The sequence below is a fragment of the Mustela lutreola genome, chromosome 14 (assembly GCF_030435805.1).
Source record: "Mustela lutreola isolate mMusLut2 chromosome 14, mMusLut2.pri, whole genome shotgun sequence".
Taxonomy (NCBI): domain Eukaryota; kingdom Metazoa; phylum Chordata; class Mammalia; order Carnivora; family Mustelidae; genus Mustela; species Mustela lutreola.
In genome coordinates, this window is record NC_081303.1 from 48,189,413 (window position 1) to 48,216,217 (window position 26,805).

Sequence of the window (26,805 nt, forward strand, 5' to 3'; positions counted from 1 at the left end):
ATGGGAATGGCCTGTGACAGCTAGTAGCAATATGTATGAGCAGTCCCATTGTGCCAGTCACATACTTAACATGTACAGATAGTAAGTAATGTAGTCCTTACAAGACACTCTAAGAAAACTATTAATTGTTATTCCCATTTTAAAGATGGGGTAACTGAGGCAGAGAGAAATTAAGTAACTTACCTATGGTCTTATAACCATTCAGTTTCACAGCTAGCATTTGAACTCACATTTTTTTTTTTTTAAAGATTTTATTTATTTATTTGACAGAGAGAAATCACAAGCAGTCGGAGAGGCAGGCAGAGAGAGAGAGGGAAGCAGGCTCCCTGCTGAGCAGAGAGCCCGATGCGGGACTCGATCCCAGGACCCTGAGATCATGACCCGAGCCGAAGGCAGTGGCTTAACCCACTGAGCCACCCAGGCGCCCCTGAACTCACATTTTTTGACCAGTGCTCTAAATTGGGTGTCAGCAAACTATGGCCCACAGGCCAGATCCAGCTCACTGCCTGGTTTTGTACAGCCTACAAGCTAAAAATGGTTTTTTGCATTTTTAATTAGTTGCAAAAAACAAAAGAAGAATAATACTTTGTGACATGTGAGACATATATGAAATTAAAATTTCAGTATCCATAAAATTTTCTTGAAACACAGCTACACTCATTGGTTTAGGATTGTGATGGCCGCTTTCACACTGCAATTGGCAGTGTTGAGGATCTGCAAGAGACTCTATGATTTGCAAAGCCTGAAATACTTATGGTCTGACTCTACAGAGAAAGTTTGCCGACCCTTGCTATGAAACAATTCACTAGATTGCCTCATCATATATTTTGTCTGCTAAAATAATACAGAGTGTGTGTTAATAGCACTAGTTGACTTTATGTACTACTTATCTTTTTTTTCTTTTTAAGATTTTATTTATTTGACAGACAGAGATACAGGTAGGCAGACAGGCAGGCAGAGAGAGGGGGAAGCAGGCTCCCTGCTGAGCAGAGAGCCCGTGCGCGGGGCTCGATCCCAGGACTCTGGGATCGTGACCTGAGCCAAAGGCAGAGGCTTTAACCCACTGAGCCAACCAGGCTCCCCACTCCTTATCTTTTTAAAAATCTGTTTTCATATTTGTTATCTTATGTGTCCTCACATCAGCCCTGAAATGAAAGGAAGGTTAAGTTTGGTACTTTCTGTCTTACAGCTAGGGAACCTAATTGTGGGAAGATTGGGATGGGCTGTGACATTGAAGTTGGACTCTTTTTCCTATACAATGTCTTGTAATATCCTGCACTCTGTCCTAAAATTTGCCCTCTACCTCTGTCTTAGATACACAGTTGCTCAGAGCTTGGGCTCAGGGCCACTCCATAAATCAGACAGTTGGGATAGATTGAAAGAGCAAGGTAACAACACTCTTTCCTTAACCTTCAGCACCTCTGCAACAGTGTCTGAGATTCTGTGTCTTGGCAAGGTTCGACCTATTGGGAGCACACTACCAGTGAAGTGCTCCAGGAGGCTTGTATCTGATTTCAGATAAGTAAGCACTTACGGTCAAAGGAGATAGGGCATTTCTCATTTTCATTTCCATGAAGGATGCCATTGCATTGGTGGGCTATGTGGAAAGTCTTTGATTTAACAGTAAATTTTGAAATTTTGTTTTTTTTTTTTTAGGTTTTCCCTTGTCCATTATTCTGCCTGTGGCGCGTGAGATTTCTACTTTCTACAGAAAAGATACCAGATCTTATCTGAGCTTAGGAATGCTGCCTCTTAAGTAAAGGAATTTCCCTGGTTATCTCGGCACTACCACCAAGCTAGTCAGGGAGAGTGAAGTCTAACTCTTATATGTGACCGCCAGGGGTGTTTGTGTTATCTGTGCTTTTTATTATTCATTGCCCTCTCCTACCTCTAAGACATAGCAGTCTGAGGATTGAACTATAAGCCATATTTCTTATATTATTAAGCTTGATGCTTTCAGGAAAAAACAAGTCATTCAGATTTCCAAAGCCTTAAACGCTGCGGTCTGCTCTTTCAGCCCAAGTGGTAAATTCATATTATTAGCAAAATTGATTATACCCAGATTTGGTCTGTTAAGGCTCATCAGAAACAAGATGGTACCTTAAGAGAGGTCAACTACATTTCCACTGATGGTCAGCCTTTTCTTAGGCACTGACAGTGCTGAGGTCAGAGCAATGTAGGAAAACATTTTCTCTGTCTCAGGGGTCAGACACCTCAGGGATGCTGAAATGCCTAAAGTGATGGATTATTATAAGGGTATACATTTGTCAAAACTCAGTAAATGTGTACTGAAGATCTGTGCTTTTCACTATATGTAAATTTAACTTCAAAAGAAAAATAATACTCTAAACAAGTTTTGAACTCTTTTTTTTTTTTTTAAGATTTTATTTATTTATTTGGCAGACAGAGATCACAAGTAGTTAGAGAGGCAGGCAGAGATGGGGGTGGGGGGGCGGGAAGCAGGCTCCCCACTGAGCAGAGAGCTCCATGCAGGGCTGTATCCCAGGACCCCGAGATCATGACCTGAGCCGAAGGCAGAGGCTTAAACCACTGAGCCACCCAGGCACCCCTGAACTTTTGCTAAAAATATGCATGTGCCATGTTTGGGGAAATTATTATGAATGTCTGAAATGAGAGGAATGAGTGAAGGGATGGGCATGTGAGTGCAGCGCAGTGTTAATGGCGGACTACGGGTCATGTGAAGGTAAATGGATATTCACTGTGGAAATTCTTTAAACTTCTCTATGCCTGAACGTTTTCATAATAAAATATTTGGAGGAAATGTCTAAAAAGGATAGGCAGGTAGTGTAACTTAATAAAATAGGCTAAGTATAAGATAGTAGAGAATGGTGGAGCGTGGGCCACCAGGTATCATTCTCTGCATAGAGAAGGCAGCTGCCATTCAACTCGGACTAATTGTTCCTTTGCATTGCCAGATATCCTAATTTTTAAAAAATCTCAAATGTAGAATTTTTTAATGCGAAAAATCTTTATTTTTAAAATGTCACATGGACCAAACAAAATGCTTTTAATTTACCAACACTTTTCTGCCCCAAAGATTTTAATTTTAGAGGAAAAATTGGAGGTGTCCATTTGAGTTGTAAAGTCACCATTATTATCACTAACATGTGACTTTGAAAAGATCTCAGCAGTAGTGGAGACCTTCTGCCATCACCTCAGTTCCCCTGTTCTGTGGGCTGTTGTACAATAATGTTTTGCCAGGGCAGGCCGCCATATTCATGACACTGGCCCAACCAGGGCTTTGCTGTGGGGCTGGGAACAGCTGTGAGATTGGGCTGGTTGGCATGAATTTCCCTGGGCTCACTTTAGGATTATTTAATAGGGAAAGGGCAGCGAGTAGTACATGCTAGTTTGCTGCTCAGAGGTAGTTCCTGGATATGTCACTTAGGCTTTAACAGAAATTAGCACTAGGTGGGAATCAGCAACAGAAAAGACTTCTAAGACTTCCTTATATTCCCTGTTCTGGTTACGGTGGTGTCCCAGTCTACCCAGGGTCCTAAGCTCTTAACAGTCTCTGTGTTAGCCTTTTTCACTGTGGGCATTCTGATCAGCTGTGCTGTCCATTCTACCCCGGGGATGCTTCTCAAATCCTTCCCCTCCACGTCTTCACTGCCAGTATCTACTTCAAGACCTCGTCCTCTCTAGCCTTGATTAGTTCTCAGTGGTTGTCTCTCTGTTGTGAATTTTTCCTGGCAGCAGTTCAATCTTCATATTCCCACTACAGTTACCATTCTTAAGATACAATTCTGGTAATATCAATCCCTGGTTTAAGAGATAGTACCTCCCTGTTGCCTTCAGGATAAAGGTTAAACTCTTTATCATGAGATACATGGACCTTTATTGCTGCCAACCTATCCTACCATCCACTTTTCCTTCCATTTCCCATTAACCTGTAGGGTGAAATTCAGATTCTTCAGTATGGCAAATGAAGCCCTGTTCAGATTTTCATGTGTGCCCCCACCACCTGAGTACGAACATGCCAAACTTCTCACCATTCCAAAAGACTTTCTTTTTTTCTTTTCTCCAGGACTTTGTATTATTGTTCTCTTTGCCTCTGATGTTCTTCATCCCTGCATTTCATTTCATTTTTATTTTTATTTCTATTTTCATCCCTGCATTTTAAACTGGTTAACTCCTCCTTTATAACTCAGGAGAATAATATCCATTCTGTGAAGTGTTCCCTCTTACCCCCAGACAAAGTTAGTGACTTCTTACTCTGTATTTTAATACTTTATACATATCACTCATTTTATATTAGAGTTTGATTTCTGTTGCATGTATCATTTGCATATCTCTTTCCGCTACTAAACAGTAAAGTCTTATTCATTTTTGATTCTTGCATCTCCCCCTTAGGATCATGTCTGACAGAGTATAGGGCTCAGTAAATGTTTATTACATGAATAAATGGAAAGACACTACAGTCAAGGAATGTATTACTAAGATAAATTCTTAACTTGTTCTTTGGTAATGTGAGTCAGTGTCAGATCTGGAACTTAAATCTGTGTTCCCAGATTTTCTGCCTCTTCTAACAATAGACTTGATGGACCCCTCTGTAGCCAGGGACTCAAATGAGTTTTGGTTATGTCAAAACCCAGCATGCAGGCCCTGAACTTCCTTTGCCAGCTGAAGGAAAGTCATTTGTCAACTCCTGGCTTATTGTTTTCCCTTTCCTCTGATCCTTCTAATTTACTTCCTTCTCTTGTTCATAGAACCTGACTATGGTCTGTTGGCATCTACTAGAACTTACAGAGAGTTTATTCTATATTTATGTTTAAGAATATATATATTTTTTGCTCTTTCTGGTGTGGAAAGGAGTGTTCTTGCTAACTCTTAGAGATGAGGGAGGGGAAAGCAGTAGTAGTAATAATAATACTAGCAACAGTCAACATGTGGCATTTACCTATATGCTGGACATTAAGTATTTTTATGTACATTAGCTCATTTGTAACCCCATGAAGTAGGTACCATAATTGGTGTGATAATTTTATAGGTGAGGAAACTGGGACATACAGAATAACTTGTTTTAAGAACACAAAGTTTAGTAGACCTGGGATTTGAACCCACGAAGGCTTATTCCATAGTCTGTACTCTTAACCAGTACACCATTCTGGGTGGGGGTGCTTTCTTTAGTACTCTCTTCCACAGAGGACCCTGCATGTGGGGAGACATGCAGTAAGTGGTATGGTCTAACATATGACTAGCTTTGCCCGTGTAAAACTCTTGATGAAAATGTGCTGGAAAAAGAGTAACCTCTTGTTTTAATATCTCCTTTTAGGGATAAAATTTGCTGTACTGATTTATACTTTCTGGGAATTCGGTCTTCCTGTAATTTTTTGTGGTTTTTACTCCTTACCCAACTCAGATCCCAGAATTGCCTTCCTTCTTTTCACAAGGCTTACTTGACAGCCGTGGATCCTTGCCCATGCCATAGCTTTCAGGCCGTCCTCTTGCGGCTTATGAAACACTTGTTTATGGGCATGGAGTGATCTGGAGTTAAATAGAAAAATCCCTCTCCCTGGGACAGCAATTTACTCTACATGCCAAGTTGGCAGCAGAGTAGACCTTTGGGGGGCTGTGGTTAAGACAGGTAGCCAAGATATGAGGGAGGTTTCTAATCCAGACTCATGCTAATAAACAGAGTGGTAACCAAAGCACTTTAGTGTTTTGCATGTAGTCTAGCCAGGAGTGACCAACTCAAATCAACCAATTGGCCACATTCCTCATATGAAATTATTTGAGTTGACTAATATCAGTTTACCCTATATATGCTAAAGCAAAGTTATTTTTAGGAAGATAGTATCAGGTATTAAAAATGTTCCATGAGCCAAGTGGTATCTGGAGACTGGCCCATGAACTCTATTTTGGATACCTCTAAATTGGTAGGTAGAAACATTTAGGTGAACTGCATCTGTGACCTTAAGTAAGTCATTTAACTTTCTCGGGACTAGTTTCTCCATGTGTAACATGAAAAATCCTAGTGCTTATTGTGCCAGCTACCATGTTCTTTCCTTTGCATCTTTGTTGTAGCACACTTTTCCCAAGTGTGTAAAGATGAGTCAAGTCTGCTCTTTTGCTCAAGTCTGTGAAGACAAATCATCCCATTAGTGTGCTTCAGCTCTTATGTGCAGAGTTTGTAAGGAAATAACTTCAAGAAGGGCTTTCTTATTTCTATACAAGTGTCCGAGTAACTCAGCTGTGTACAGTCTTCTGACCTGAGAGGAATTCATACTTGGGATTTTTACATTATTACCAGGGCCTCCTGTATTGGTCCTCCAAGTCAGGATTATCAGTGAATTGTGACACAGCGATTTGGACATTGGAACTGTAAAAGTTCTGTTTGAAGAATAACCATGAGCTTTAAAAAAAAATGGGCCCTTTATTCTTTCTTCTTCTCAACTTTCTAAAAAGCTGCCTGGATCTAACAACAGGCATGTCAAATGTGTATAACCTTGTATGGCACAAAAGTTGCCAAAGTAATACCTGTAAGACAATTTAATAGGCTTTTCTTCATTTAAGTATATAAATGCATGGGGAATGGAGAAGACTGAAGGAAACATTATTTAAAGCGTTTGGGCCTGGGGCATTTAAAGGAGGCCTTAGTAGAATCCAGAATGAACACATTTTTGATATCTAAATATTATTAACCCTTAGTCTGATACTTGCTCTTAACTGAAGGAAAGTGTTTTCTGGTCCCAAATTATAAACGTTTACAGTCTTGCAGTTTATATGTCAGTTTACTGAGAATAAAACCTTAGTCAGTGTGACACTCCATGGAAAATTCTTTGCTTCTGCTTTATCTCTTGGCTATCTCTCCTGAAAGGCTACAACAAATCAGTGTCCAGAGCCTGTCTGATCACTGAGTACATAATCAGATAGAGTTCTCACCATCTGGGAGCCAAACTGTCTATGCCAGTGGGGTTGTGAGTCTTTCACCGAGGGCTGACAGTTACTGGAGTCACCTGTCATGTTGGAGCAGAATGCTATTCTGATTTTCACTCGAGTAGTAGTTCTACTATATCATGATTGGAATAGGGAGACAGGTACTTGGAAGGAGTGACTCAAATGTTGGATCAGTCAATCTTAACTACCAAAATGTTAAAGCCTACTTGTAGTGATAATCTGCTGATGGTGAAGATTTCCAAATTTACTGATTCCTTTATCACATTTAATTTGCTGGCATTCATTCTTGTTCTGTACTGAGGCTACCTCATTCGAGCAGGGTGACTTTGAGCTTTGAAATGTTGGATTTCACAGCAAACTCCTCAATCATTCCTGCCCCCTAGTTTCAGTTTCAGTCCTCAGCCAGAGTACTTCCAGCAAAATACCTAGTGGGGGAACCATGGGCAGGTCTTTCAAGGCATTTGCTATTAGGGCTAACGACTAGAAAAAAAAGCCTCCGAAAATTTTCTGTTAAATGTAGTCGTCTTTCAAAAAGTGTTATAGGGACGCCTGGGTGGCTCAGTTGGTTAAGCAGCTGCCTTCGGCTCAGGTCATGATCCCAGCGTCCTGGGATCGAGTCCCGCATCGGGCTCCTTGCTCAGCAGGGAGCCTGCTTCTCCCTCTACCTACCATTCTGTCCGCCTGTACTCGCTCTCTCTCCCTCTCTCTCTCTGACAAATAAATAAATAAAATCTTTAAAAAAACAAAACAAAACAAAACAAAAAACAAAAAGTGGTATAATTAATGTTTTGACCATTTTAGATCTGGCAAAGAAAGGATGACTCATTGCTGTGATTTTCATGAATACCAAGGAATAAGGATGTGGCAGACTCTTCAGGGTCTGGTTTCCTGTTTTCTGCCAGCTGCATTTTCTATGGGGTTCAATAACAAATGACCAGAAACATGGTGGCTTAAAACAACAGAAATTTATTATTGCACAGGCTAGGTTGTATTACCTGAAGGCTAGAAGCCTGAAGCCCAGGTGTTGATAAAGCCGCACTCCTATAGGCTGCAGCGGAATGTTTGTTCTTTGCCTCTTCAGATTCTGGTGACCGTCAGCATGCCTTGGCTTGTGGCTGTATCAGCTCAGTCTCTGCCTCTGGGGTCACATTGCCTCCTCCTCTTCGGTCTGTTTCAAATCTCCCCCTGCCCCTCTCTCTTTCTCTCTCTCTTTTTTTTTTTCTTTAAGATTTTATTTATTTATTTATTTGACAGACAGAGATCATAAGTAGGCAGAGAGTGAGGGGGGAGCAGGCTTCCCTGCTGAGCAGAGAGCCCGATGCGGGACTCGATCCCAGGACCCTGGGATCATGACCTGAGCCGAAGGCAGAGGCTTAACCACTGAGCCACCCAGGCGCCCCTCTTTCTCTCTTTTTTAAAGATTTATTTGCTTTGAGAGAGAGAGAGAGAGTGTGTGTGTGTGTGTGTGTGAGAGAGAGAGAGAGAGAGAGAGGGAGAGGGAAAGAGAGAGAGCAAAGGGAGGGACAGAGGAAAAGGGAGAGAATCCTTGAGCACACTCCACGTGGGCTCAGTACCACAACCTGAGATCACAACCTAAGCCAAGACCAAGAGTCAGACACTTAACCAGAGATACCACCCAGGCACCCCCTGTCTATCTCTTATAATAATACTTATCATTGGAGTCAGGGCCCACTTTGATAATTCAAGATGATCTTGTCATCTCAACATCCTTAATTATATCTACAGAGACCTCTCTTCCAGGTAAGGTACATTCACAGGTTTCAGGGAGTAGGACACGGACATATCTTTTGGGGAGCCACCATTCAACATTGAAAGGAGAGAAATGGACAATACAAAATGGTTGGTAGGCAGCAATGTACAACATCCTTGACCTGGCCCTAGTCCATGAATGGATGTGCTGTATGATTTTGATGGAATCACCTTGGGGAGCCAGAGAGAAGTCTGGGTGATTCTAGATATCTGAGAATCAGCTGAATGAACAGAAAATGTGACTTTCTATGCATCTGGACATTTATTCTTCCACTTAACAAATATCTAATGAGGGCCTCTTCTGTGCCAAGTGCTGCTCTGGGTGTTTGTGATACATCAGTGGACAAGTAGCCCTTGTGGAATTTATATTCTAGCTTTGGTAAGAATGACTTGAAATACTCATATAGCTGATTCAGAAATGCACTGCTTGCCTGATTAATGTTTGTGTGAAAGAAATTATGCTCTTTGTCTTATCTCTAATCATTTAGAGTTTCCAGCATAAAGTTGAAATTATGTAATTTGGGGGGTTATATAAATTTCAAATTATATACCTTATATGTAAATTATTATTATTATTATTATTGAATTATATAAATTTTGGGAGGTTGAAGGACAAAATAGTGAAATGGATAGAATGGGGATATATTACAAACGTCATCATCTCCCAACATGTTTGTCAGCATGATTTGTTGAAATCAAGCAAATGTGAGCTGAAAAGTCCAAACACACAGGTGGTATGCTGCATAAAGCCCAGCTTCTAAGTGTCATCTGATCTGGCATCTGGAACTGGGTTTTGTGGGGAAAAGAGTTGTTCTGGGACAAAGGCAGGTAGTTTTAGCAGTATTCTGAGACACGAGAGCAAGGTCAGCTCTTCGAGCCAGCGGCACTTGGTGGTGGCGACAGTTGCAGGCTATTTTGGGAATGGAGGAGGCTTTGTTTTGTAAGGCTTTCTCTGCACTCCCAGATTTAACTCTGGCACTGATCAGCCATCAGCCACTTTTGTCTTTGATATAGAGAGAGCAGTATTAGGTACAGCAGAGAGATCATAGTGCTCTTTTATCATTTTATTGGTAAAATCAAGTGTTTTTCCTTGGAGATAACTTATCACCGCCAAGGAAATGGGACATGCTGATTTTAGGAAGCTTTAAATTATTACCTGGCAATTTTTCTAATATTTCTCTGGACCAATAAATAATATCTCCTTTTGTTAAGGAGCTTAGGACTACTTGTTATTTTAGTAATGTTCTGTGTGTCCTTAGGAATGAAAAGCAGAAGGAAATGACATAAGCCACAGCAGAAGGAATAGGGTTAAATGGCAAAGAATATTCCCACTGATGTCATAAGTAACATCAGAAACGTCTTTACCATCCTTGGCTTACTCAAGGGAAGGAAAGACTCATCTATCTGGAAGGTTCATTATGGCGCCATGTAGAGGACATCATGTTGGAGTCCGTGCCCCTGGACAAGGTTTGATAGATGGACAGATCTGCTCATCCACCATGCTTCGTTGTAGATGAGTCAGCAGCACGAGCTGCAGACAGAGTGGGCAGAAGGGCATCTAAATTTAGTCATTATTCACTCGAGAAGGTTTTCAGTGACTATTTGTCTCTCCTTCATGGCTTTAGTCATATTCCTTCTTCTGGAGATAGAAACAAAAAGAATGGAGAATGGTCAGTCCAAGATATTTCATGAGCACAACTTTGTTGATTGTATCCGAGGACGATTCTCTTTCAGTTGAACAATCATACACACTATTTATTCACACAGCTTCTGAATTTAGGAACCTAAATTCAGGTTTAGATTCTTAAACCTAAGAGGCAGAATCTTGGACACTAGAGAAGGAATTTTTTGAAATCAGACTTAATAAACAAGCTCTAAAATCTTGATAGTTCAAAGACATTTTTTAAACCAAACTGCCTTCCTCCTATAAATCTGGGAGGTGGGGGAGAGCAGTGGTGGGTGAAGACTTAGTACATTTTGTGCTTTTTCTTGGGGAAGTTGCTTGCTATTTGTTAAACTGGTGGCTTAAAAACAACAATGCCAGGGTTTAGCTCCTTGAATCCTCACAGAATCCTATGAGCTAGGTGGTGTTCTCATGCTGTAGTTGGGGACAGTGAGGGCTCCTGGGTGGCTCAGTCGGTTAAGAATCTGCCTTCAGCTCAGCTCAAGATCCCAGGGTCCTGGGATCGAGCCCTACATTGGGCTCCCTGCTCAGTGGGGAGTCTGCTTTTGCCTCTCCCCCTGGCTTATGCTGTCTCTCTCTCTCTCTCTCTCTCTCTCAAATAAATAAATAAAATCTTTAAAAAAAAAAATGAGTACACTGATCCTCAAGTTACAAACTTCACTCCAGGTTACACATACTGGCCGAACTGGTATGCAACCCCGGGTGGGTCTGACTTCAAAGCTGATGTTTTTAACAATATAATGTTCTTCACTTTGTGGAGGGCATGGGGACTAATTTAACTGTTGACCTACTTTATTTTCTCTGAGATGATTCTTTGGAGACTGATGATCTGCCAAAGTACATTGCAGATTAGGCTAGCTTTTTGTTGTTGTCTTCTCCAACATCCTCACAATGTCTAAAAATACTAAAAATACTGTACAAGAATTTGAGATTCAAAGATAAAAATGTCACAGAACTGAAAAGGAAGAGAACTGAAGTGGTGATAGGGTGAAGGAGATTAAGAAAAGGAAGGGAGAGAAGTAAGGGGGACGGAAGAAGTTTTCTCCTGTTTGATACCTGGACTCACTAGGCTTATTTTAAGCCCTCCAGGATTTGGCTGCTCTCATCTTCAAGGGACAAAGAATGATCTTGAAAACCTTGGCTTCCAAAAGTCTGCCGGGTGGTGGCATGGATATTGGAGCTAAGTTTTTAGATTGTTGAGCCAAAGAAATTTTGCAACCGAGCAGGAAGCAGTTGACCCAGCTGCTTAACACAGGTTAAGATGGCACATCTGATCTTCATGATACAGGAGTTTATTATTACATGAGCAAAGCATTTTCTTCTCCTTAGACTTTAGTGCCTTTTTGAAAAGTATTCCCTTCCATCCTTTCACTTGAAAGTCTTTACTAACAATTTTTAGCAAGGTGCTCTGCAATAAGTTGGCCAAATCTTACCTTATGGGGCTTACAGACTGGCAGACATTCAATATATCTGAAATTTTGTGAGAATAATAGCTATGGAATATTTTATGTGGTAAAGAAGTAAAGAGTAAGTGAGGAATGCTTGTAGAAATTGATAAGCCTAAGAGAACGTTGTAGAAGAAATGTAATTTTGGGAGCTGCTTGTTGAAAAAGAGACCAATATGAATTTTGGCAATAAGAGTCATCTGGCTTCCAAAGGTCAGGTTAGAGGAATATGTTATATTGCATCAAATCAAATCTAGGCTGATATGTTAGCTAATCCCAGTATTTGTAAAAAGAGTATCAAATGGTTTGGGAAAAATGAACAAAGATGCTTTTTGTAACCAGGGTTACCTAATTAAATTTTCATCCAAATTGAATCAGTCTTTGTTCATGCATGCCCCTGCTTCTAGGCAGGGTTGATGTGAGGTTTATCTCTGCAGATAACTTAAGTTCCTTTAAGTTCTCTGAGTAAGATATGTATTACTTAAGCCCCATAGACAAATAAACTTGGAAAGAAGACTATTTTACAGAGAATTGTAATGTACAGACAATTGTGGATACTTTTCTTAACTCTTATACTAAAAGTCCAGCAAATAGGAGTTTCTTAAATATTAGTTGCTGTGCAGAATCTGAAACCATGTCGGTGGGTTTTTCTTACTTTGTGACATCAAAATTGAGTGGTCTGACTTACACTTTTTTTTTTTTAAGATTTTATTTATTTATTTGACAGACAGAGATCACAAGTAGGCAGAGAGGCAGGCGGGGGTGGGGGGGTGGGGGAAGCAGGCTCCCCACTGAGCCGAGAGCCCGACATGGGGCTCCATCATAGGACCCTGGGATCATGACCTGAGCCAAAGGCAGAGGCTTAACCCACTGAATCTTTTATCCATGTATGATTATCTAATACCATGTATTTCATTAGGACTTGGAAAATAAGGGTTCATTGCGCTATTCAGATTTTCCAAATGTTAATGCATTTTCTTATATGCTTGTGTATATTCCGAATGATCTCATCAGAAAAGTATTAGGAAGCTGTCAAACTCGTGGGAGTGGTATGTTTCCCAAAATTCCAAGTTTTTTTGGATGGTCAAATTTTATCACTGGCAATAAATGCTATTTATTTTCTTTGAAGTGACAGGCTCACCTTGTTCATTTTCAAGTCTTAAATCATAATATGCACATCAGTTGTTCTTTTGAGTAAAAATAGCATTCCATGAAAAAGTGGCTTTTTCATCTCACAATAGATGCACAAGTGCTTCTTTCTCTCTTCCTTCCTTCCTTTCTTCCTTCCTTGCTTCCTTCCTTTCTTTCTAAAAGATTCTATTTTTTATTTGACAGAGAGAGACACAGGAAGAGGGGGAACACAAGTAGGGGGAGTGAGAGAGGGAGAAGCAAGCTTCCCACTGAGCTAGGAGCCTGATTCAGGGCTCGATCCAGGGTCCTGGGATCATGAACTGAGCCGAAGGCAAATGCTCAGTGACTGAGGCACCCAGATATCCCACAAGTGCTTTTTTCTTGGAGGCAACCATCATGCTTTGGGATGCAGCAGAAGTGCTTTATGTGTACCTCCTATGTCACACAAATATTTAAAAGACTTATAGCCAAGGATTGAGATTTAATAAAATTGATAATATTTTACTGCTTCCCCAAGGTTATTCTTTTTTTTTTTTAAGATTTTATTTATGTATTTGAGGGAGGGAGCGAGAGAGAGAGAGAGAGAGAGAGAAAGTGAGAGAGACAGAGAGAGAGCATGAGCAGGGGGGAGGGGCAGAGGGAGAGGGAGAAGCAGACTCCCCACTGAGCAGGGAGCCCGAAGTGGGGCTCAATCCCAGGACCCTGTGATAATGACCTGAGCCGAAGGCAAACACTTAACCAACTGAGGGACCCAGCTGGCCCCATCAAGGTCATTCTTAAATGAAACTTTTGTTTTAAACTGTGAGTGCGTGATAGGGAAGAATACAGTGAGTACTAGTATCCTTTGATGGTACTGCCTTGATTCATATTAAGGCACCAGTAGTTTTACCCATAATACCTTTTGTATCCTTAGTGTAAATGTCAGCACAGTGAAAAGGGCAAATAATGTCTTAATATTGTTATAGAAAAATCATTTTGATCTGATAATAGCTTCTCAGCTGGAGTTTTAACTCCCACCACACATCCACCCAACCCCCACGGAGAGGATTTAAAGACAGTTTTGTTTTTTTTTTTTAAAGGGGTCTCGGGGCACCTGGGTGGCTCAGTGGGTTAAAAGCCTCTGCCTTCGTCTCAGGTCGTGATCCCAGAGTCCTGGGATCTCTGCCTACTTATGATCTCTGTCTGTTAAGTAAATAAATAAAATCTTAAAAAAAAAAGGGGGGGATTCTCATTTGTTTCTAGGTCCTGAATTATTCCAGCTGTTTTAGAACCATAAAGTCTTGATAATGACTGCCTTTATCAATGTGGACATTTTACCTCCTTTTTGTTCTATAGATAAGTTAAGACAGCCTTTTGGTCTGCAGATCTCATTGCTATTTGCTATTGGTTCATTTAGGCTTATGGTAGGTCTAAAGTTTCTATTCAAAGAGCTCCTCTGCTTTCTCCTAATTGTTGCTGTGAGATGGGCAGCTGAGGATCCTTAACCATCCATAACGACAAGACACATGGACTTTGCCATATTGTTTGGAGCCATTCAAAAAATACATGAAAAGAAAGTACATTTCTTCACGTTGAAATGATCACCTCATCCTTCCTCACCAAAGTGGGGATCGTGCGGCAACCCTAGAATCTTAAACTATAGCCTCCTACCAAGAAAATTGCATTTGATTCTGTGTGACTGTTTTATTTTGAAATTAATAAGCAGATTAGTGGTTTCTAGCATGTCCTTTTTTATATTATGATGAAACAGCTCATCCATTTATAGTACTCTGGAAATCACTTCATAATTAATCCTAATAGTACTGTAAATAAAATTAAGTATCGTTCTACCTATTTCACAGCTGAGGGTTTTTTTAAAAAAATACTTATTTATTTATTAGAGAGTGTGTTCATGTGCACCCATGAGTGAGAGGGAGGGAGAGAGAGAATCTCCAGGAGACTCCCCACTGAGCACGGAGCCTGATGCGGGGTTTGATCCCATGACCCCAAGACTATGACCTGAGCCAAAACCAAGAGTTGGACACTCAAACAACTGAGCCACCCAGGCATCCCTACAGCTGAGATATTGAGGCACCCAGACAATTCAGGGGTTTGCATAAATTCACAAAGCTTAGAAGTCATCCTCTGGACACTTTTGTCAGCATGCAAGAAATAGACATTAATGTGCTATTACAGCTGCCATGTTGTCCGTACCCAGAGCGGTGTCTGGCACATAGTAGAACTCAGTAAGTACTTGTTGAGTCAATGAATGGATTTTTCTTTTCAGGCCTGTATTGATGAAAATTTGGACATGGTGAAGTTTCTGGTGGAGAACAGGGCCAATGTAAACCAGCAGGACAACGAGGGCTGGACACCTCTTCATGCAGCAGCTTCCTGTGGCTATCTGAACATAGCAGAGTGAGTCTCTGTTTGGGTTTGGATTATTTGTAGGAATAGCCTTCATTTATCTTCTGCTCTTAAAAACTTGAATTCATAAATAGTTATAATTTATATTACAAATTATAAAAGTGGGAGGTTGAATAATTTTTAAGAAATAATTGATACTGTGTTTTTATATACCTGCTAAATCCACAATTTGTTTTTTGTTTTTTGGGTTTTTTTAAGCTTTATTTATTTATTTTAGAAAGAAAGAAAGAAAGTGCAAATCAGGGGAGGGACAGAGGGAGAGAATCTTCAGGTGGACTCCCCACTGAGCGCAGAGCCCAACATGGGGCTCCATCTCATGACCAATGAAATCATGACCGGAACCAAAACCAGGAGTCATCTGCTTAACCAGCTGACCAACCAAGTGCCCCAAATCCACAGTTTTGTAGTTGAAAATTTTTGTTTGTTTCTCTTCTCCAGTAATTCATATTTGCTGAGCTATTAGGAGGTGGCTTCTGTTGAACTCTCTGGGTCACAAATATGTAGGCAGGCCTAGAGATTTTTTCTGGACTTCTTTGTAAACTTGTTTTATTGTTTAAGAAAAAAAAAAATCAGTGCTCAGTACAAATGAAGGTAGAGAATTCCTGCATACTGATCACAATACCTATACAGTTAATAGCAGAAGAATGAGCCTAAACATGGAACAAAGGAAGCTAGTAGGGTTTGGCATGTGTTCTCCACATTAGTAGAATGGGTGTGTTTATTAAGACACATAGGTAGCTCCTGACCTCCATGACAACCAGTTGTCCCTGTTTTGGGCAGAAGAATCCTGGCCACATCATGTCTGGTAAGAAGGAATGAAGGTTATTGTTATTTTTATAACACTTATTTATTTTAAAATTTTAATTAATTTATTTTTTTTAAAGATTTCACTTACTTTGAGAGAGAGAATACACATGCAAGTAGGAGGAGGGACAGAGGCAGAGGCAAAGGGAGAGAGAGAATCTCAAGCAGGTTCCATACTGAGCATGGAGCCCAGCATGGGGCTCAGTCTCACTATGCTGAGATCAGGACCTGAGCTGAAATCAGGTGCTGGCCACTTAACCAAGTGAACCACCCAGACACCTCTGTTTATTTTTTTTTACATAATCTCTACGTTCAGATGGGATTTAAACTCACAACCCAAAGATCAAGCGTCATTTGGTCCACCAACTGAGCTAGCCAAGCACCCTTGAAGGTTTGTTTTTTTTTAAAGATTTATTTATTTATTCTTATAGAGCAAGAGATAGAGCAAGAGTGAGTGTGCCTGTGAGTTGGGGGAGGGACAGAGGGAGAGAATCTCAAGAAGATTCCCTGCTGAGTTGCAGCACCTTTTGGGGTAGGAGGGAGGCTTGATCTCATGATCCTGAGATCATACCCTGAGCAGAAACTAAAATCAGACACTGAACCTGCTGAGCCACTCCAGCACATCTGAAAGTTTTTTTTTTTTAAATAGGAAAGAGGCTGGGGCGCCTGGGTGGCTCAATGGGTTAAAGCCTCTGCCTTCGGCTCAGGTCATGATCCCAGGGTCTTGGGATCAAGCCCTGCATCAGGCTCTCTGCTCCCCAGGGAGCCTGCTTCCTCCTCTCTCTCTCTGTCTGCCTCTCTGCCTACTTGTGATCCGTGTCTGTCAAATAAATAAATAAAATCTTTAAAAAAAAAAATAATAAATAAATAGGAAAGAGGCTTAGCAGTTGAAACATCTTTAAAATGAGACAGTTGAGTGTATTCTAGATAAGAGTAGATTTAGGTTGATAAGGTAAATTCACTAAATAAAATCATGATATTCTGTGATCCTTTGCAAATCAGATACTTGTTTTAAGGCACTTTTCCATATAATTAGAGCTCTATTATATTTCTCTTACCCAGCAAACAGCAGGGAGGATTCTGTTGGCAGCTCTGTGGAGGCCTGGAAATGGCTTCCCACACAATCTGATTTGCCCAGGTTTCCTGGGGGAGAGCCTGTGTCTCAGTTTTGCTTTTGAGTCGGGGATGCTCAGTGGGAGAAGTTAAACAATGGGAGAGTCAGAGCCAGAGAAACACTAGGCAGCAGTGCTGGTGTTTGGGCTGCTTGTTCTAAAAAGTGGACAACGGGACTGGTCCCAAGCCAACAGAAACGAACAATGCCGTTTTCTTTAGTCTCAGTTCTTCTCCTTATTCTAATTTAGTAAAAATCAGTCATCTCTTCATCCCTTAAGCTGCCCTCTTTTCAGAGTCTCATAGGAAAGGCTCCGATTCTTACTCAGCCTTACCACTAATGCCAGCATTCTGATGTCTAAGAGTTATGGTGGCTTCCTCATAGATATTGTTTTTACTTTAAAAAATTTATTTAAGAAACAGTTATAGAACATTCCAGCACCTCATTTTTAATATTTTATTATTTGTTCAGGTAGCTTGTTGGTGATTTTTAAGTTACCGAATCTCATTACATTCAAGAATTTCACTTTTTTCTGTTGGAAGGTAACAAGCAGAGCTCATGCTTGGAATTAGGATCACTTGTGTTGGCATTGTCCATGGGGTCTCTTTCTTTCACTTCTTTTTGTGAAGCTGAGTACAGAGAATGATTGTAAATGCTTTTTTACAGTGATTTCTTTAATTCTTCTCTCTGGATGAACACGATTCCTTTGGAAATAAGTTCAAAATTTAACAGTCTCCTGCCCAAATAAATATTACCTTGAGTGAAAGGAATCGGTAAGAGTTACTATTTCCTCATATAAATTATTACTCATTAGACATATCAAAGTCTGATCAGGAGAGTGATGATCTAGACTAGACTGTACTGTATACATGGGGTGATGGTTAGGGATGGCCTTCTTTAATTTATCTTTCATTATGCATATCATTATTAGACAGGTTTTGACCTTGTCATTATTTACTTATTTGTGATTATTTTCTGTACAATGGAAAAGAACGCCACTGTTTATGTAATTCATTTTGGTTGCTTTACCTTAGGGCCTATGAACAATGTTTTAGAGAAGATTAGCCCTTGGTCATTTTTTCTTTCTTTTTTTTTTTTAATCTTAAAGATCTTAAGTTTTATACCCTTATGCTCTGAGTCATAGGAATTCTAAATTTCAAGGGAGTGGAAACAAACAAAAGGCAAACTAGCTTTCCAGGAAGAATCTAAGGGGCATCTGGGTGGCTCAGTTGGTTAAGCCTTTGCCTTTGGCTCAGGTCATAATCCTGGGGTCCTGGGATTGAGCCCTGTGTCAGGCTTACTGCTCAGCAGGGAGTCTGCTTATCCCTCTCCCTCTGGCTCCCTCGACCCTGCTCATGCTCTCTCTCATTCTCGCTCTCTCTCAAATAAATAAATAAAATCTTAAAAAGAAAGAAAGAAAGAAAGAAAGAAAGAAAGAAAGAAATGCATTCTGTTTCATGTTCCATTACCTTTTTGTCTCATATTTGAACTCAGTATGGTATATTTTTAAAAAGAGGTTTAGAGGCTGTTATTTTTCTCATTTTAATTTGAGTTCAGGCTTATTGTTAGTTAGCTGGATGTTTTATATTTTTGTTACCAATGACTGTTTAACTTAGAAGCAACAACAGATAGAGCCAAGGGCACAGCATTTAGTTTGATTTTATAGTTTATTAGGACGCTAATTTATTCTGAGTTTTTAAATACATTAAATTTTCTTTCTTCCTCCTTTAGATAGTAGTAAAAATATCTTATATCAATTGTGAGTTAGGAAGACACTAGAAGGGCTTTATTTTCTAAGGGCTTATTTATTAAGCTCATGGGTATTTCTGAGCCTCTGGATAACTATAAAGATTCTCATGGGTAAAGTAAATATTACTTTTTTTTTTAAGTAAATATTACTTTATAGATTGATATTTATTATTTCTCAGGTAGACGTGGGAAACTAAACAGGTGTTTACTTCTTTTTTTCCTAAAAATGGTCTAGAAAGGTAGCTTTGATTAACCATAATCTCTGATTCATGGTGAGCCAGATTGCTTTCTAGAAATGAGTCTTCTTGATCATGAGCGTAAGAGCATGTCAGAAAAGGGGAAAAACAGGGGCTGTTATACAGTGCCTGATCTAGTAAGGGATGGAGTAGATGTCAGAGCAGAGTGGTTAAGGTGTTTCATTTATTTCAGGTAATGTTTATATAGTGCTGAGATAGTAGAGATGCTATCAGAATGTCATAGCAATGATACTAGTAAGGAAGATACAGTTCTTGCCCTCAACTAGCTTTCAGCCTGATTGGACAGTTGGGTCAATAGTGTCTTGGCAGAGGTCCAGAATTGGTGATCCGGAGGACTGTGGGGGGAGGGTGGAGTTAAAGGAAGGAGACAGAAAATTCAGTTGGTGAGAACAAGCAAAGGCTGCATGAAGGCAAAAACATTTCAAAATGGACATTGAAATACGGAATTTCTAGAAGGAAAAGGATAAGGGAGGGTGTTTCATCCCGTTGGAGGAAACTATTTGAGCTGTGGAAGAGAGCTGAGTGAGAGTGGGATGTTTGGGGGAACATCAAGTAGTTCAGTTTGATTGGAGTATAGGGTACAGCTCAATCCAAAAAGCATTTTTTTTTTAAAGATTTTATTTATTTGACAGAGAGAACCAGCTAGAGAGGGAACACAAGCAGGGAGAGTGGGAGAGGGAGAAGCAGACTTTTGCTGAGCAGGGAGCCTGATGCAGGGCTTGATCCCAGGACCCTGGGATCATGACCTCAGCCAAAGGCAGACACTTAATGACCGAGCCACCCAGGCAGGCACCCCATCCCGAAAAGCATTTACTGAGTGCTTACTCTGCAGATTATTTCTATTTTGATTTTTCAGGGTGGGGGAGGTGCAATTAAATGTTTCTTTGGCCTGAAGTTAAGGAACCAGAAGAGAGAAGCTATTGAATACGTGGAGATGAAGGAGTAATTGATGAACAGAGGACTGGTACTTGATAGAATTAAGAAAGCAGATACAGAGAATTAACCTTTGAATTGAAAAAAGTCTCATCCTCAGACTCTGAGGGAAGGACAGGGAGAGCTGAAAATTAGATGAATTGTGAGTGCTTTTGCACTTTATATATGCGCAATTAATCCAGAAATTCACATTTATTGAGGCTCTGTTATACCAGGTACTAGGCACTGAGAAAGCAAAAACACAATTTCAATATAGTCTTTGTTGATTCTCTTTTGCCAGCTCTTTGAATATAGCGACAATCATGATTATCTTTTGAAAGTCTATGATATCTGAAATGTGGTGCCTTAAACATAGTAGGGGACCAATAAATGCTCACCGCTTTGTTGAAACTGATTTAAATAGTATTTCTTTCTCCCCTTTAAATACTCTGAGTATTTGGTAGAGTTCCCAGCATTACTGGGATTCTCACTGGCCCAAAAGCAACTTGATCTAGTGAACAGATGAACTAGACCTGAAGATGGGAGGCTGGTGCCACTACCTTTGTCGTTTGCCACTTTCTTGATTTTAGGAAAATAACATGTATGAGCCTCAACTTCCTGTGCTGATGGTACTCCCCATATTGTCTACTTCTTAAAATTGCCTGACACATTATGTAATTGTATGTGAAAGCACTTTGAAAATCAAAAAGGATCCATTTAGGATATTAAAATAATCAGACCTTTCTTCTTCAGGGTTGACTATTATATTTCAATATAGAATCTAATTGAATTTAACTATTTCTTTCTTTCTTTTTTTTTAAGATTGTATTTACTTATTTGACAGAGAGAGAGAGATCACAAGTAGGCAGGGAGGCAGGCAGAGAGAGTAGGAAGCAGGCTCTCTGCAGAGCAGAGGGCCCGATGCGGGGCTCAATCCCAGGACCCTGGGATCATGACCTGAACTAAATTAAGGCAGACGCTTTAACCCACTGAGCCACCCAGGCACCCCTAACTATTTATTTCTTAAGTAATTTAGTTTCCTCTTAGAGTGTAGAAGGTTTCATGTAGATGGCTGGTTGAAGGGAAAGTTGTGTAGAGGCATAATTTAGGCAGATTCATGCACATTTTATTTCATTACTTTTCTGTTTTCATACCCAGCACTACTTAATATACTCTAATGCGACATTGGGAAAGTTTTTGTGAGAATTACTTCCTTATATATCTTCTGAGGGCTCTTACTGCCAATATTCAAGTGTATAAATCCTTTTGGGAATCTGTGTTTGGACCTCAGAGAGATGGTGGGTGAGTTTTTATGGCTGCATGTCTTCCTTAAGGTATTTAGAAAATCTCTTACTATCCAACAGGAGTGAGAGGGCGGAAGTTAGGAATATGAGTGTGAACGAAATCCTGCTTGTTGGTATTGCTCATCATGAAATAGAGAAGCTTCCAGTCCTAACTATTGAAGGCTAATGGAGTTAGAAAATAACAATGGCACATGTTATCTGGAACCACATTTAAGACCCCAAAACAGTGGCCTTGCTCTGCATAGAAGACAATATGCACAAGTATAAATCAATATTAGACTGACCGAGATAATATAGATCCTGGATCTTGTCTACGCAGGTATTTCATTAACCATGGAGCCAGTGTGGGTATTGTGAATAGTGAAGGTGAAGTCCCCTCGGACCTTGCAGAAGAGCCTGCCATGAAGGATCTTCTTCTGGAGCAAGTAAAGAAGCAAGGTAACCTACGCGATTCCAGAGGGCCAGGAGAGACTCTCAAACATTGCTACTTAGAAAATAATCCATTTGCTGTGTAGAGTTTTTCATTATCAGATTATGAGAGGATTAGATCTATCTCCACAACATTGGGTATCTTGACTATCAATCACCAAAATCACGTGTCCTCTTAATAACTCACGCAAGAATAGGCCAGATGTCAAAAGGATGACTGGTGATTCCTTGTTTTTGCCATATCCAAGGGTGTATACACATTGAATAGTTGGGAGTGACCTGAGTATTCTTTGATAATATAAGTCAGACTGATGAGGAGCATGAAGTTTATCACTGTGTGGACATAATACTGGATTTTGCTACACATTGTGAAGTCTAAAGAAAGGATGATAGCTAGTGTAAATTGGAGTATTGGTCAAATTCTGTTGATGACTTTGTATCTTTTCTCTTGATGAGAACTAAAAGTGGTGCTGCTAAAAGTATTATAACCTCTGAAATGATCCTTAACCATACTGACCATGACAGTTATTCTGTAGTTTGTTATTTAGAAGAATAAACTCTATAAATACATTTTCAGAAGAATCCATATCAGAGAGTAAGTCAGGATCTTCCTGAAGTCTCTGGGTTCTTTTAATTGCAAATGGTCAGATGGCAAGGAGGACAGGTTTTTGGAAGTTTGCTAGAACCATCAAAAAACTTTGTGGACATGATTTGTGGTGATGTTTATTTAGTCTTTCTGTTAAACTAGTTTACCCACAGTCTGCACTTTATTCCAGAAGATTAAGCTCCAGTGGCCTTTCCTGATACGAACCTTTAGAATAGGCAGGCCAAGGCTGGCTACATCCATTTGTTCATATATTACTGAAAGCTGCGTTTGCACGACCACAGCAGAGTTGAACAGACAGAATGGCCCACAAAGCGGAAAATATTGAATATCTGGCTTTTTATGGAAAGTATGCCAGTACCTTAAAATAATGATGTTCTAGTGTAGTAAATACTTGTTTTTACTGCCTTACTGTGTATAATTTTTGTGCCCTTTGAATTAAAGAACTTTATACTTAGTTTACCACTCAGTCCCACTCGGCCTTATACTAAGATAGACATCACAATTTACAAAGACTTTTTTTTTTTAAACAAACAGTTTTTTAAGATGGCTTTGATTTAGAAAACCAACTTTTCTTGTGTTTAAAAAAAAATTATTTATTTGAGGGAGAGAAGGGGGAGGGCAGAGGGAGAGAATCTCAAATAGATTCCCCACTAAGTACAGAGCCCCAGTGGGACTTGCTCTCACCACCCATGAGATCAGGACCTGAGCCTAAATCACCAGCCAGACGACTGACTGAGCCACTCAGGTGTTCCAAGAAACCAACTTTTCTATTTTGATTTCTGACTCTTCAGTTAAAGAATATGCTGTGTTAGATGAGTGTTCAAATGTATGCTTAACTTTGTTAGCACTGTTCTCTGTGTGGAATTCTGGTATGTTCTAAATCAGATACCTCTTTCAATTAATCAAGAAGATATAAGTCATAAATACATATGTACCCAACTTTTGAACACCTAAATATATTAAACAAATACTGACAGATCTGAAGGGAAAAATAGATGATAATGTAGTAATAGAAGGGGACTTCAGTACACCCCTTGCAAACTGGATAGGTCATCTGAACAGAAAACCAACAAGGAAACATTGGACTTGAACTATACTCTAGACCCTATGGACCTAATAGACATATACAAAATATTCTATCAATAACAAGAGGAAAACTGGGAAATTCACAAATATGTGGATATTAAACAATCTGCTACTAAACACCCTGTGGGTCAAAGAATAAATCAAAAGAAGAATTTTAAAATATCTTGAAACACACAAAAATGGAAACACAGCATGCTAAAACTTACGGAATGCAGCAAAAGTAGTTCTTAGAAGAAAGTTTATAGTGACATGCTTACCTTAGGAAAAAAGTATCTCAAATAAACAACTCACCTTTACATTTCAGAGGAATAGAAAAAGGAACAAACTAAGTCCAAAATTAACAGAAGGGAGGAAATAACAAAGATCAGAGCAGAAATAAATGTAACAGAGACCAGGACAAAAAAAAAAAAAAGATCAATGAAACTAAGAGCTGTTTTTTTTTTTTAAATAAATAAAATTGAAAAACCTTCAGCTAGACAAAGAAGAAAAGAGAAGACTAAAACAAAACCAAATGAAAGGAGAGGCATTACAACTGATATCACAGAAATACAAAGCTTGGTAAGAGACTATTGTGAACAACTATATGCTGAACAACTGTATGCCCACAAATTGGATAACCGAGGCAAAATAGATAAATTCCCAGAAATTTACCACTTACCAAGACTGAATCAGGAAGAAATAGAAAATCTGAACAGACTGATAACAAATAAGGAGATTGAGTCAGTAATCAAACAATAAGAAAAGCCCAGGACCGGATGGTTTCTTTGGTGAATTCTACCAAACATTTAAAGGATTAATACCATTCCTTTTCAAATTCTTTCAAACCAAGAGGAGAGAACACTCTCAAACTCATTGTATGAGGCCAGCATTACCCTGGTACCAAAGCCAGATAAGGACAGTATAAGAAAAGGAAACTATAGGCCAATATCCTTGCTGAATATAGGTACAAAAATTCACAACAAAATATTAGCAAACCAAATTCAGCAGCACAACAGAAATATCAGACATTATGATCAAGTGGAGTTTATCTCTAAGATGCAAGGGTGGTTCCGCTACATAAATCGATAAATATGATACACAGCATTAATAGAATGAAGGGTAAAAATTATCATCTCAACAGATGCAGAAAAAGCATTTGACAAAAATGCAACAACCTTTCATGGTAAAGATTCTGAACAAATTGGATATAGAAAAAATTATCTCAACATAATAAAGTCCATATATTACAAGCCCACAGTTAACATCATACTCAATGGTGAAAGGTTGAAAGCTTTTCCTCTATGGTCAGGAATAAAACAAGGGTACCCACTCTCATCACTTCTCTTCAACATATTACTAGAAGTCCTAGCCAGAGTAGTCAAGCAAGATAAAGAAATAAAAGGCATGTAAATCAGAAAGGAAGAACTAAAATTTTGTTTGCAGATGATTATGATCTCAGATATAGAAAATCCTGAAGACTACCAAAAAGCTGTTAGCATCAAAAGCAATAAATTGGTTGGGAATAAATTTAACCAAGGAGGCAAAAGATCTGAAAAGAAAGAAATTGAAGAAGACACATATAAATGGAAATCCACCCATGTTCATGGATTGAAAGAATTAATATTGTTTAAATGTCCAAAGCCATCTATAGGTTCAGTGCAATCCCTATCATTTCAGAGGCATTTTTCACAGAAATAGAAAAAAAATCCTAAAATTTGTATGGAATCACAAAAGACCCCTAATTGCCAAAGCAATCCTGAAAAAGAACAAAGATGGAGGCATCATACTTCCTGATGATAAAACTATACTACCAGGCTATAGTAATCAAAATAGTGTGGTACTAGCATAAAAATAGATACATAAACCAGTGGAACAGAACAGAGAGCCCAAAATTAAACCCTCATATACTAATGGTTAACTACTATTTGAGCAAGAGAGCCAAGAAGACTCAATAGGGAAGGGATAGTCTCTTCAATAAATGGTGTTGGGAAAACTGAATATAATCACATGCAGAAAAATGAAATGAGACCTCTATCTTAAAACACTCACAGAAATTAACTCAAATTGGAGTTAAGACTAATGCATATGACCTGAAGCTATAAAACTCCCAGAAGAAAACATGGGGGAAAACCTCCTTTTTACATTGGTCTTGACAATAATTTTCGGGATATGAAACCAAAAGCACAAGCAACAAAAGCAAAAATAAATAAGCAGGACCACATCAAACTAGAAGTTTCTGCACTGCAAAAGAAACAATTAACAAAATTAAGACATCCTACAGAATGGGAAAAAAAATCTGCAAATCATATGTTCGATAAATACAATACATATATGTTTGATTTAAAAAAATGGGCATTTTTTCAAAGAAGATGTACAAATAGCCAACAGGTTCATGCAAAGATGTTCAGCATCACTAACCATCAGGGAAATGGAAATCAAAACCACTGGGAGAGATAACCTCATACCTGTTCAAATGGCTTTCATCAAAAAGAGAAGAAATAGTAAGTGTTGGCAAGGCTGTGGAGAAAAGGGAACTCTTGTACACAGTTGGTGTGAATGTAAATTGGTATAGCAACTATGGAAAACTGCATGGAATTTCCTCAAAAAATTAAAAATACTACTACTATATGACCCAACAGTCCCACTTAAAGGTATATATCCAAAGGCAATCGAACTAAAATCTCAAAGAGAGGGGTGCCTGGGTCGCTCGGTTGTTTATGCGGCTGACTCTTGATTTCAGCTCAGGTCATGATCTCAGGGTCCTGGGATTGAGCCCCACGTCAGTTTTCTTGCTCAGCAGGGAGTCTACTTGATTCCCTCTCCCTCTGCCCCTCCCCACTAAAATAAATAAATCTTAAAAAAAAAATCTCAAAGAGATATCTGTATTCCTCTTTTCAGTGCATCATTATTCACAATAGCCAAGATACGGAAGCAACCTAAGTGTCAGTCTATGGATGAATGGATATCTATATATATATATACACACACATATAATATTACATATATATATGAATATATATATTATATATATTGTGAATATATATATGTAATATTATATGTATATATATATATATGAATATTATTCAGCCATGAGAAAAAAGAAAGAAGGAAATATTGCTATGTACAACAACGTGGGTGGACCTTGAGGGCATTATGCTAAATGAAGTAAGACAGAAAAAGAAACAAAGAGAGTAGAATGGTGGTTTCCAG

The 26,805-nt window shown here is 39.2% G+C and overlaps 1 protein-coding gene across 9 annotated transcripts in view; it reads left to right on the forward strand.

Annotated features, from left to right (window-relative positions):
• Positions 1–26,805, forward strand: part of PPP1R12B (protein phosphatase 1 regulatory subunit 12B) — a 221,067-nt gene that overhangs the window by 40,069 nt on the left and 154,193 nt on the right. For all 9 annotated transcript variants that reach the window (XR_009347436.1, XM_059146022.1, XM_059146021.1 and 6 more), the window contains exons 2-3: positions 15,218–15,348; positions 21,814–21,932. Coding sequence is in view for 8 of the 9 variants with exons in the window: in XM_059146022.1 (XP_059002005.1) it covers positions 15,218–15,348; positions 21,814–21,932 (250 nt within the window). In the remaining variant the exon portion in view is untranslated. The remainder of the gene's footprint in view (positions 1–15,217; positions 15,349–21,813; positions 21,933–26,805) is intronic.